Raw genomic sequence first — 12,907 nt, forward strand, 5'->3', positions numbered from 1 at the left:
CCCGCCACCTTAGGTGTATGTGGCTGGCGCCTTAGCCGCTTGAGCCACAGGCGCCGAGCCAAACAACCAGCTCTTATGCAAACAAATAAAGTGAGAACTCACTCATTACTGCTGGGAGGACACCAACAAAATAACACCATGCTACTTTTAGGAAAATATTTCCGGGTTCACTTATATCTTGGGCCATAATACAGGTATATTTAGACTAATTTCATTCTTTTGGGGGGGAAGTTTTTATGGTTTTATTTAAACACAAGAAAATGTGCATGTGAGCTGTCTATGCATTTTCTTCTGTGTGCAGCCTGGCAATGGAATTGGTGACTCTGACGGCTAGCTAGGCTGCTCTTTTCACAGTGGCTTTGTGGGTCTGGGAAGAAATGCGAGCAATCTCCACACAGTACGATTTGTCTCAAGTCAGCAGCACTTTCGGCTCTTTTACATTGTGGATGCAGAACTTCTGGAAACCACTGGGCAGCATATGCTTTGTTTTCTTATTGCCCCTTAACCAATGTTGGGCATCAAGATATGGACCTTGAATCTTCTCTGAACTCTCTTGTCAATACCTCCGGGTTTGTCAGTTATGCTTAATTTTGACAGACTGTTTTGACTGCATAAAATTCTTGGTCCTCTTTTTACAATCTTAGGATTCCCAAGAGGTCTGTGGGTGGCCATGGTGCTGAATAGGAGGTGGCTGCCACCTCTTTACAAAGCACTGAGGGAGAGAGACTAATTTCATTCCTTTTAATGGCTTCATAGTATTCTTATTTTTGAGATAGATACTCACTGTCGCCCTTGGTAGAGTGCTGTGGCATCACAGCTCACAGCAACCACAAACTCTTGGGCTTAAGCGATTCTCTTGCCATAGCCTTCCAAGTAGCTGGGACTACAGGTGCCTGCCACAAGCCCGGCTATTTTTGTTGCTGTCGTTGTCATAGTTGTCAGTGTTGTTTGGCAGGCCCTGGCCTGGGTTCAAACCTGCCAGCTCTGGTGTATGTGGCTGGTGCCCTAGCCACTGAGCTACAGGCACCAAGCTACCGGCGCTGAGCCACTACATAGTATTTTACTGTATGACTGTACCATCCTTTATATTACAATGTGTTTATGGACCAAGAAATTGGTCTCTCTTTTTTGCTGTTGTTGCTGTTGCAGTGCTGCAGCACTGAATATCTCTGTACACAAATACTTGGTTATTAGTGCAAATATTTATTTTGGACACATTTAAAAAGTTACACGCATTTAATTTTAATAGTTATCAAAATCGTCCTCTCTAAATTGCGTAATTTATAATCTTACCAACTTGTACTACTCATTGTTTTTTATTTCTCATTTTCCTAATTACCATCAAGGTTGAGGGTCTTTTCATATTTTTTGGCTGTTCTTGTTTATGTTTTTGTGAATTGCTTTCCTTAACGTTTGGGTTTTTAAAAAATTGTGTTGTATTCTTCCCCCCCCCCCATTGATTTGTAGGAATGCCTTTTAAGTTAAAGATATTAACTTTTTCATGTAAGTTCCAGGATATTAACTATTTCATATATTGAAATATTCCCAATTTACATTAGGATGACTTTCACCACAGAGAGATTCGTTATTTTACACAGTCAAGTCTGTCAAGCCTTTGCCTATATTGCGTCTGGGTTCCTTGTCATGCTTGGAAGCATGTCTCTTCCAAGGATTGTAAAAACAATTTTCCATTTTTCTCCTATTATTATTATTATTGACACAGAGTTTCACTTTGTTGCCCTGGGTAGAGTGGTGTGCTGTCACATCTCACAGCAACCTCAAACTCTTGGGCTCAAGTGATCCTCTTGCCTCTGCCTCTCGAGTAGCTGGGACTACAAGCGCCGGCCACAATGCCCAGCTTTTTTTAAAGACAGGTTTAGGTCTTGCTCAGGCTGGTTGGTCTTGATCTGCTGAGCTCAGGCAATCCACCGCCCCGGTTTCCCAGAGTGCTAGGATCTCCCATTATTTTTTATTTTAATCTTCTTACCTATATCTTTAGCTTAAGGATATGTTGTGTTTGTGAAGGATGTAAGTAGGAGTCCTCTCAAATTAATTTTTCTCCATTCCGGCCTGTAGGTAGGAGGTTTCTGGTGAGAGCTAACCGATCAATGAAGGGAAATGCCATCTTGGGACCTACCCCTTCGAGGCACCGATATGTGCTTGGCACTTTACATACAGTGCCTGATTTTATCCTCGAGCGAGTTTTAAAATCCCAATTTGTAGATAAAGAAACTGGCCATCACAAAAGGTAAGAGACCTGCACCGCCAGCATAGGAGGAAACAGGTATTTCCCAGAGGCAAGTACCCAGCGTAATACCCCCAACACCACGCCCACTTTCCAACCTCTCGCGACAGCTACGTCATCCGCGAGCGCCAGGGGCCGAAGTAGTCGCGCGGCCGGCGTCGCGCCAAGTTTCGCTTAGTGGTGCTGTCTCACCGGTGAGGCCGAGGAGCCGGCGAGTTCCTCGCCCTGTCTAACCTGCAGTCCCTGTCCTCCCGCCACCATGGAGTATCTCATCGGTATCCAGGGTCCCGACTATGTTCTTGTCGCCTCCGACCGGGTGGCCGCCAGCAGTATTGTCCAGATGAAGGACGGTGAGAAGAAGCAGGGGAGGGAGGCCCGACTGGGCCTGGTTGTAGGGGCAGCTGGAGAGAGTTCATGGGGGTGGGGGGGTTGGGTGAGTACTGGGGGTCTGGGAGGTGGAACCGGCCTGTCCTGCCCGCAAATCTTTTTTATAACTGAGGAAAAAGACAAGCAAGCCTGGGGCCTTGGCATTGGCTCCTCCGGGGATCCTAGGTCAGTGCTTTGCTCTGGCCTTAGCCAGAGGCTTCTTGCTAGATGAGAGTTGCCCAAAGGGATTCAGTTTTTAAGTATTTAAACGCATGCCTGGCACCAGGCTCCCTACCCCCGAATTTCTGATAAATTTCTTGTTGTCACTGTTGACGAAGTTAGTTTGCTGGCGGCATTAAGTGGGACGCTTGGGGAGAGTGAGACTGACACCAGAAGCTTCACTTCCGCTATCTTTATCTTCCGTGGCTCAGCTCGGAACCTTTGCTTCTAGTTTTCCAACGCACTGGCTGCCAGATTTTCTTCATATTTAAGTAGTTAATGGAGTTAGGAGGTAGCCCTGTCACTTACTTGCTTTATGGCTTTGTACAGGTTATTTTGCAGTGCCCAGATTTCCTTATTAGTAACAACAAATTTGCAGATTTGTTTAAAAGATTGATTTATGTGCAAATGCTTAACACTTGACAAATACTTAGTAGTAATAATGCTCGTCCCTTATTAGATGCTATGGTAAGTGATTTACATAAATTCACTTTACCATTTGAGATAGGCCCTATTATATTGCCACTTTATAAATTTCTGAAGTACAGAGGTTAAGAAACTTGCGTAACAGTCACAAGGGCAGAACCTGTGTTCATCCTACACAGTCTGAGTCCACATCTTCTGTCCGTAACTACTATACTATACTGTCTCTCTATAGTAAGTACTTAATAATAACTTAATAAGATTTTGGTTATTGATCTGCAGAATCGAAGAGTCTGTTTTCATGATTGATCATAGACATGCTACTGTTGAAAAAGTATTATGTGCCCCCCAAACCCCAAAACATTTTTGCCCCAAAAGTATCACGCTTTGGCTCAGATGGTTTAATGTTCATTTGACAAATAGCTTTTGGGCACCTGTAGGGTTTGACAGTGCTAGGTGCTGAGGGGATGCAAAGAAGGATAAGATGTGGCCCCTATTTTAAAAGAAATTACAGGGCCGTAAGAGTATATGTACAAATAATTATAAAGTGACGTGTCATGAAAAGTACAATCGAAATGCTCAATTAATGCAAAGGAAAAAGAGATTCCTTCTGGTTATAGAGATAAGGGAAATCTTTGAGGGCGGAGGACAGTTCTGGAGTTTCCTGAAGTACGTGAACAAAGGCAAAAAACTGTCCACTACTGCCTTTGTAAAGTGACAGACATCTGAGAGTCAGGTGCTGGCTCCTACCTGGGGAGATGGAAAGAACTCTGAGGAACTTTGCTTGAGTTCTATTTGTTCTGAAGAAAGAGGGATCTGAAAGTGGTTTGTTAAACATTCACGTATATAGTATGGATTGTTCTTAAAGTGAAATTACCTTTGGAGAATCCCTGGTTGGTTTGTAGAAGTTCTTTCTGTAGACTAGACTGTAAACTAGTCTTTCCAAAAAGAGTAAATTTGTCCATTATTTTGAATACTAAGGCCTCTGACAAGCAAGTGATTTTAGTATGAAGTGTTATCTAGGTAGAGCAATAACCAAGTCAATAGGTCTTATCTTTCATCCCAATAATATATGAAAAATTGTTCAAAAGGTGGAATGTACTTCAGGCTTACATACATACCCAGTACTTCTAGCTGTTACAGGGAGCACAGCAAATTAGATATAAACCATAGAAGGTTCCAAGGCATTGAAACAACAAGGAAATAAATACTGCAAGATGATTTTTTATGATAAAAGAAATACTGCTAGTCACTAGGGTTTTTTGTTTTTTGTTTTTTGTTTTTTTTTTGAGGCAGAGCCTCCCTGGGTAGAGTGCTGTGGCATCACAGCTCACAGCAACCTCCAACTCCTGGGCTCAAGCGAGTCTCCTGCCTCAGCCTCCCAAGTAGCTGGGACCACAGGCGCCCGCCACAATGCCTGGCTATTTTTTATTTTTTAATTGCAGCCATCATTGTTGTTTGGTGGGCCTGGGCTGGAATCGAACCTGTCACCTTGGGTGTATATGGCTGGCTTCTTAGCCACTTGAGCCACAGGCGCTGAGCCTAGTTACTAGGTTTTTCTTTATATTTACTTATTTATTTTTGAGACAGATTCTCAGAGCAACCTCAAATTCTTGGGCTCAAGTGATCCTCTTGCCTCAGCCTCCCATGTAGCTGGGACTATAGGTGCCTACCACAATGCCCAGCTATTTTTAGAGATGGGGTCTTGCTCTTGCTCAGGATGGTCTTGAACTTGTGAGCTCAAGCAATCCACCCACCTCGGCCTCAGGCCTGAGCCACTATGCCCGGCCTATTAGGTTAGTTTTTAAATAAATGATATCAGGAGTAAATCCTGAGTATTGAGAGAAAAGAAAGATCACAGTGGTATGGGGGAAAGAAGAATTGGCATTAGTTCTTGAAAAGTAATTGGAAATAATTGCACTCACATCTCTGTAATTTTTCCTTAGTTTTCTTTTTTTCTTTTCTCTCTCTCTTTTTTTTTAATGAAATCTTTATTTTATTATTATTTTTGTGTGTGTGTGTCTGCAGTTTTTGGCCAGGATCAACCACCACCTCTGGTATATGGGGCTGGCGCCCTACTCCTTGAGCCACAGACGCTGCCCCCCTTAGTCTTTTCTGGTATAAAAATTTTTATAATAGGAGTTTTAGAAGTATATGAAGACTTTTTCCTAGCCTTCATTTCCTGAGTGAATTTGGACAAGGCATAGATGCTGAAAAGTAGTAACATTTTGGGACTCATTTTCTCCAAGTATAAAATGAAAATACAACTTCCAATCAGTTTTTCAGTAGGTCACTTTGTAAAATATTTTGATACTATAAGGAAGACTTTCCCAAAGATTGCCAGTTTATTCAAGTTGAGTAGTACAACTCTTGGTTTGGTTATGTATTGCATTTCATGTCTCTTTTCTCTTCGCCTGTATAGAATTGCTTTTAAGTTACATAGAATACGCCAGCCCACATGGAACTCTCTTTTCTGAATTCCTTTAGCATGTATAATCTAACACTGAGTATAATAATCCTGTATGCATATAGAATTTATTATGGTTTTCTTCACCTGTGAATTAGGCAGGGATAAGTGCTATTCATCACCATCTTGCACATTTGGAAACTGAGACTGAGCAGACGAGTAATTTGCTCAAGTTCATAATACTGAGTTCAGACTATAACTGAGGTCTGTTGGCTTCTAGTACATTGGTTTTCCTCAGTATTACACATTGGTGTTCTTTTTTGTTTGTTTGTGTGTTTGTTTTTGGCCATTTGTTTCATGTGTGGGAATCTTGCAAGTTCCTTGTCAAGGGTCAGAAATTCCCTAGAGCTGCTCAGGCAGTTTCTTGTACAACTCAGGGCCATTAGTATATGGCACTTGTGTTTTTATACACCTCCACTACTCACTGGACATGCTTATTGTTTAAAAAACATTTTGGCCTTCTATTAAGTTCATTTCAAAATTTAATAGGTTACTGCCTAGAATTTTAGCCTTTTTCAAAATGTGACAGAAATTCATTATAAACAATCCCAGCTTTTTTCTTATTATAAAAGTAGTGCAAACTTATTAAACAATGTTTTCTTCTGTAATTGATGTATATTAAGTGTAGCAATTTTAGGAAATACTGATAAACAGAAACAAGGAAATGAAAATTGCCCATACTCTCACCATTGTCAAGCACTTAGAATATATGCTTCTGGTCCTTTTTCTTTTTACATAGACAACATATTATAAGTAAATGTTTTTCTTTTTCTTTTTCTTTCTTTCTTTTTTTTTTTTTTTGAGACAGACTCTCACTATGTTGCCCTCAGTAGAGTGCCGTGGTGTCACAGCCCACAGCAACCCCAAACTCTTGAACTTAAGCAATTCTCTTGCTTCAGCCTCCCAAGTAGCTGGGACTACAGGTGCCCATCACAGTGTCCGGCTATTTTTTTTGTTGCAGTTGTCATTGTTGTTTTAGCTGGCCTGGATCAGGTTTGAACCCTCTAGCCTCCATGTACGGGATCAGCCCCCTACCTACTGAGCTATGGGTATCGCCTGAACATTTTTCTTTAAACAAGTTTGGAAAGTAATAGTCTTTATGTTTTCTGTAGCCTGTATAACAAGTAAAAATGTATTTGTTTAGGAGTTTTGAGGCAAATTGATACTATCTACAAGTACATTTTGTATTTTTTCTTCAAAGTTTAAGAAACCATATTACTGGTATCTACAACTCTCAAACACTTATGAAGTATTTGACAGTAGCATTTTGTTCTTTAAATCCTATTAAGGGATTTTGACATTTCAGATGTTTTCAAACAGGAAACATGTCTTCCAGGGAAGATTATTCAGCACTATTTGAAAAATGAAAAGTGAAAGCAAGAGCAAGATAGGAAGATTTAGGCTTTCTCTGAAGCTGCAGACTCAATATGGATTTTTCTTCTCTAGGCAATAATTGCAATCTGAATATTTAGTTATCTATCTAATCTGAATGAATCTGGTTTGCCTAGATAAGACTATAGAGTATTAGGATTCTTATGAGGCATTTTAAATAGTTTGCTGTTGGAATATTTGTTAGAATTTTTGCTTTGCAATCATTTTAATTTTCTCTTTTGCTTTGGAAATGGAGTTTATTTTTTAAAGTGATTTATATTTTCAGTTGGTTTTCTATTTTTTAGTTTATTTTTATTAAGTCATAGCTATGTATATTAATACTATCATGGGGTACAGTGGGTTGTAACTATATACAATTTGGAATACTTTCATCCAACTGGTTGACATAGCCTTCATGTCATTTTCTTAGTTGTTGTGTTAGGACATTTATATTCTACATTTAGTAAGATTCACATGTACCCTTATAGGATAAGTCATAGGTGTGATCCCACCAATCATCCTCCCTCCACCCATCCTCCTCCCTCCTCTCCCCTCCCTTTCCCCATATTCTTGGGCTAAAATTGGGTTATAGTTTTCCTACAATAGCTATAGATTAGTTTCATAATAGGGTTGAGTACATTGGATACTTTTTCTTCCATTCTTGAGATACTTTGCTAAGAAGAATAGTCTCCAGCTCCATCCATGTAAACATGAAGGAGGTAAAGTCTCCATCTTTCTTTATGGCTGCATAGTATTCCTCTATTCTTTTTTAATAGGGTTCCTTAGTTTTAATTATGGCACCAGTCTTTATCATGTATGCTTTTGTATATGTATAAGTATCATAAATAACATTTTAGAAACATTTCAGGGCTTTGTAATCATGATCCTAAAGATATTTGTCATTGGCTAGATCCTCTCAGTTACTTCTATAGTCCTATTCCTGGAATTTTTTTTTTTTTTTTTTTTGGAGATGAAGCCTCAAGCTATCCCCCTGGGCAGAGTGCCATGGCATCACAGCTCACAGCAACCTCCAACTCCTGGGTCAAGCCAGTCTCCTGCCTCAACCTCCCAAGTAGCTGGGACTACAGGCGCCTGCCACAACGCCTGGCCATTTTTTGGTTGCAGCCATCATTGTTGTTTGGCAGGCCCGGGCTGGATTCGAACCTGCCACCTTAGGTGTATGTGGTTGGCGCCTTAGCTGCTTTAGCCAGAGGCGCCGAGCCCTATTCCTGGAATTTAAAATGCCCTTATATGTTTTAAATTGTATTTTCAATTGTCACCTTTCATATATATATATATGTGTGTGTGTGTGTATGTGTGTGTATGTGTATATATATATATAAAAGTTCCTGTACACTTTGTCATCTCTAGATTACTTTCATACCTAATGCAATGTAAATACTATGTTAATAGTTATTATACTATATTTTAGGGAATAATGACAATGAAAAAAGGTCAGTACATACTCAGTACAGACACAACTATTTTTTTTTCTGAATATTTTCCACACTTGGTTGAATCCATAGATGTGGAACTGAGGGATATGGAGGGTCAACTGTAATAACTAATACATGTTTATGGTTCCATGTATAATAGCTGTTAATTTCTGTTAAGGCAGTTTGTAACACTGTTTTTTTCTTTGAGCAGATCACGACAAGATGTTTAAGATGAGTGAAAAAATCTTGCTGCTATGTGTTGGAGAGGCTGGAGACACTGTACAGTTTGCAGAATATATTCAGAAAAATGTGCAACTTTATAAGATGCGAAATGGTGGGTAAGATTAGAGCATAGCTTTGGTTAGCATATTTGTTCTCTTGGGCTATCATTACAAAGTACCATAGACTGGGTGGTTTCGACCAGCAGAAATATATTTTCTCAGGCTTGTGGAGGCTAGCAGTCTGAGGTCAGTGTGTCAGCAGGGTTGATTTCTTAGACCTCTCTCCTTGGCTTGTAGGAGAGACAAACCTGTGTCTTCACATAGTTTCCCCCTGTACTGTCCTTGTCCAGATTTCCTCTCCTTACAGGACGCCAGTCACATTTGATTAGGGCCTACCCTGATGATCTTGTTTTAATTTTAACTTTAAAGACCCTTTCTCTGAATATTGTCACATTCTGAAGTCCTGGGGTTACTTCAACATATGAATTTTTGGAGGACAAAATTCAGCCCTTAACACTTGGTTTGTCTTTAAATTGAACTGAAAAAGAATATTCTTTACTGTCAGCTCTATACATGAAGAGGCCTATATGGTCATATTTTCATTTGAGTCTTCCTATTTTAGAAAACTGATCCTAAAGATTTTCTACAGTAATCTCAGAGCAGAGAACCATTGTCTACTTGGTAGATAAAACTAATACAATAAAAACTAATACTGTTAGGTGTTGGGACCAAATGTCAGGTCCCTGTATTCCTAGGTTCTTGGTTCCCAGTACCAAAGAATGGTCATTGGTACTGAGTCTATGGAGTAAATGAGCAGAGCAAGCAGGTGCAAGCAGGCAAAGTCCCAAAGTTTATTAAAAGCAACTCTGTCCTGGCTGGCTCACCAAAATGTTAGAGCTGCATGGTGGCCACTTGAGGTAGTTGCTGAAATAATTGAAGAGAGCAAGAGCAAGTAATGTTTTAGCAAGAAAGGCAATTTTTATTTTAACAGCTTAGATAGCAAACCGAGCCCTGTCTTAGCTACTAGAAAGCACGGTGCTGTATTTTATACACAACTTTTGAGGGCTATCATTTGCTTCTTTGAAGTTTCCCAAGATCCTAATCAGGCTATTCCCAAAATGATCCAAGTTAGTATTGATGTCATATGGACTAAATCTGTCTGTCCACATCAGAACGTCTCTGGAACATTGATTAGCCTATATCTTAAGGCATCCCATTTAAAAAGTCTCAATTAGTCCCATTCCTGTTGACGACTCAGCATGACAGCTCAAACCTGCCTGAGTCAAGCCAGTCCAAAATAGCCAAAATAGCTTAACTGCATCTGCCACCCACCCTGCTTATGTCTTAACTAACTGCTTAACCTAACAAAAATGCTCTGTAAACTTACAGCTTTGTGTAATAAGGCATTTATTGTTCCACAAAAGGGTTCTACCTTACTCTCAGGTGGGTTCTTGTCTAATGGGATAATTAAGACTCTTGTGAGGTTCTGTGAGGTCTCGCTGGAGCTAATGAACTCTTATCCAAAGGGAAAGCCTCCCCATCAAATACTACCAGCCACCTGCCTTCCGATTCAGGAAGGTCTGTAGTGGTATTCCAGCAGGGAGAACTTTATTTGCAGCTTCTTACCTCATAGTTCAATAGCTCTCTTGCACACTGCACTGGTACAATGTGGAGCTGTGAAGAAATTAATTTGAATATAATTGCGTGCAAATATAGTTTTTTTAGACGATAGGTTTAGCATTATGAATTCAGTTCTATAAGTACTTCTGAGGGCCTCATCTATGTTAAGCGCTCTGCTTAATAATACAGTGAATTTAAAGATGAATAGGCTCAGTTCATGCCATTCAGGAACATAAAGCACATGTATTTAGGTTTAAGCAAGTTTATAATATTTCAAGAATTCTGCTTTTTTTTTTTTTTTTTTTTTTTGAGACAGAGCCTCAAGCTGTCCCCCTGGGTAGAGTGCTGTGGCTTTACAGCTCACAGCAACCTCCAACTCCTGGGCTCAAGCAAGTCTCCTGCCTCCGCCTCCCAAGTAGCTGGGACCACAGGCGCCCGCCACAACGCCTGGCTATTTTTTGGTTGCAGCCGTCATTGTTGCTTTGGCGGTTCCGGGCTGGGGATTCGAACCCACCACCTTAGGTGTACGTGGCTGGCGCCTTAGCCGGTTGAGCTATAGGCGCCGAGCCAAATTCTGCTTTTTTAAAAGTGGTTCTACTTTGCTTACATGGCAAGGGTGCTGGTAATACTTCTAAAGTATAGTAGGTACAATAATATTTCACTGGCTATCCTAGGGGGAAAAGTGAAGAAGAGTAGCAGGAGTGGCTAGTTACAGGCATTTCAAGGTCTTCTAAAGTAAAAAAATTTTTTTGGTTAAAATTGCCCTTAAAGATTCTTAAATTACCTATTAAGTACAGTTTTGTATATGTAACCCTATGTAGTAATTCCCATATATATTGAAGTTAAAGAATTGAGTTAAAATAAATGAAAGAAAGAGATAAGTCTATATGTAGATAATTAAGCGTCAGACTTTTTGACTTTTAAGATAATGGTCAAATTCTTAGTGGTGTTTGGGGAATTAGGTGGAGAATTCAGTAGTATTCTCGTTTGTCCAGAGTTGCTTTTGTTGTGATTTAATACAAAATAGACTTGTGTGGGTAGAATTCAATACTAATACTAATTTAATACTAATAGAATGTAATACTAATCCTAATAGAATTTACTGCTAATAGACTTGTGCAGGTAGAATTCAGTAATACGTGTGAATACACATAGCACAGATCCTGAAACATAGTGGCTGTACAGTGAATATTTGTTGGAATCTAAGTCTCATCTGACAGTGGTGATAGAAATGTCTTAAACAATTTGTCTTTCCAAACTGGCATTTTCCATGTGGGTCCACTGAGTTGTATCATTCTTTTGTCTTTTGGCACTGGTCCCATTTTATGGAGGGGGTTAAGGTCCGAGGTGACTGCATTATTAAATGCACCCCGATGTCATTCTTTTGGGTTGTTCTTTTGTTAGCATTATAACTTCATTTTGAAGTATACTCATGAGATATTCTATTTTTTAAAATGTTACAGAATACAGAAATATTCTTTTTCTGTGGCTTGTACTGTTGAAAGTTGTATTATATTTCTTAATAAAATTACATTTTCTTTGATAAAATATGACTCTGAGGCTGTCCTAACCTGTCTTCTCTCATGTCCTTTTTTTTTTTTTCTGAGACATAGTCTTACTCTGTAGCCCTTGGTAGAGTGCTGTGACATCACAGCTTACAGCAACCTCAAACTCTTGGGCTTAAGTGATTCTCTTGTCTCAGCCTCCCAAGTAGATGGGCTGAACTAAAGATGCCGAGCCTCTCTCGTCCTTTTTTAAATAAAGTTTAAAAAATTGGCATCTTAAGACTTTTTTTTCTCACTAACAGTGTATTCATTCTCCTTTTATTCTACAAAAGAAACAACAATCTTTCGATGATCGAATACCTGAAGCAGGGATGTGAATTTTTTTTGCTTTTGAGACAGAATTTCAGTGTCTGAAATCTATGTGTTATGACATCATAGCTCACAGCAACTTCAAACTACTGGGCTTAAGTGATCTTCTTGCCTAAGCCTCCCATGTAGCTGGGACTACAGGCACCTGCCACAACACCCAGCTAGTTTTTCTATTTTGAGTAGAGATGGGGTCTTGCTCTTGCTCAGGCTGGTCTCAAACTCCTCAGCTCAATGAATCCACCTTCCTTGGCCTCTCAGAGTGCTAGGATTACAGGTGTGAGCCACTGTTCTTGCACAAGAATATGAATTTAATCCCACCATAGAACAGTCATCCTTATTCTGTTTGTATCCAGGAATTGCTGTCAGTACTAATCAGCTTTTCACAACTTGCATGAATAAAGGGACTAGAACTACTTATGGAATCCCTTGGTCTGTGTACTTTGGATACTCTGAGTGTACAAAAGATGGTGGGCTTTAAGAACAGGGGTAGTCATGGAAGAAGCCCAAGTGCCCATCGATCCATGAATGGATCAACAAACTGTGGTATATGTACACCATGGAATACTACGCAGCCATAAAGAAAGATGGAGACTTTACGTCCTTCATGTTCACATGGATGGAGCTGGAAAATGTTCTTCTTAGCAAAGTATCACAAGAATGGAAGA

The 12,907-nt window shown here is 39.9% G+C and overlaps 1 protein-coding gene across 1 annotated transcript in view; it reads left to right on the plus strand.

Annotated features, from left to right (window-relative positions):
* Positions 1-2,362: 2,362 nt before the first annotated feature.
* The window catches only part of PSMB2 (proteasome subunit beta 2), a 40,820-nt gene continuing 30,275 nt past the window's right edge, over positions 2,363-12,907 (plus strand). The window contains exons 1-2 of the mRNA XM_003788182.3: positions 2,363-2,595; positions 8,739-8,861. Coding sequence (XP_003788230.1) covers positions 2,505-2,595; positions 8,739-8,861 — 214 coding nt within the window. The 5' untranslated portion in view covers positions 2,363-2,504. The remainder of the gene's footprint in view (positions 2,596-8,738; positions 8,862-12,907) is intronic.

Source organism: Otolemur garnettii, unplaced genomic scaffold, assembly GCF_000181295.1.
Source record: "Otolemur garnettii isolate 467f Iridium unplaced genomic scaffold, OtoGar3 scaffold00025, whole genome shotgun sequence".
Lineage (NCBI taxonomy): Eukaryota > Metazoa > Chordata > Mammalia > Primates > Galagidae > Otolemur > Otolemur garnettii.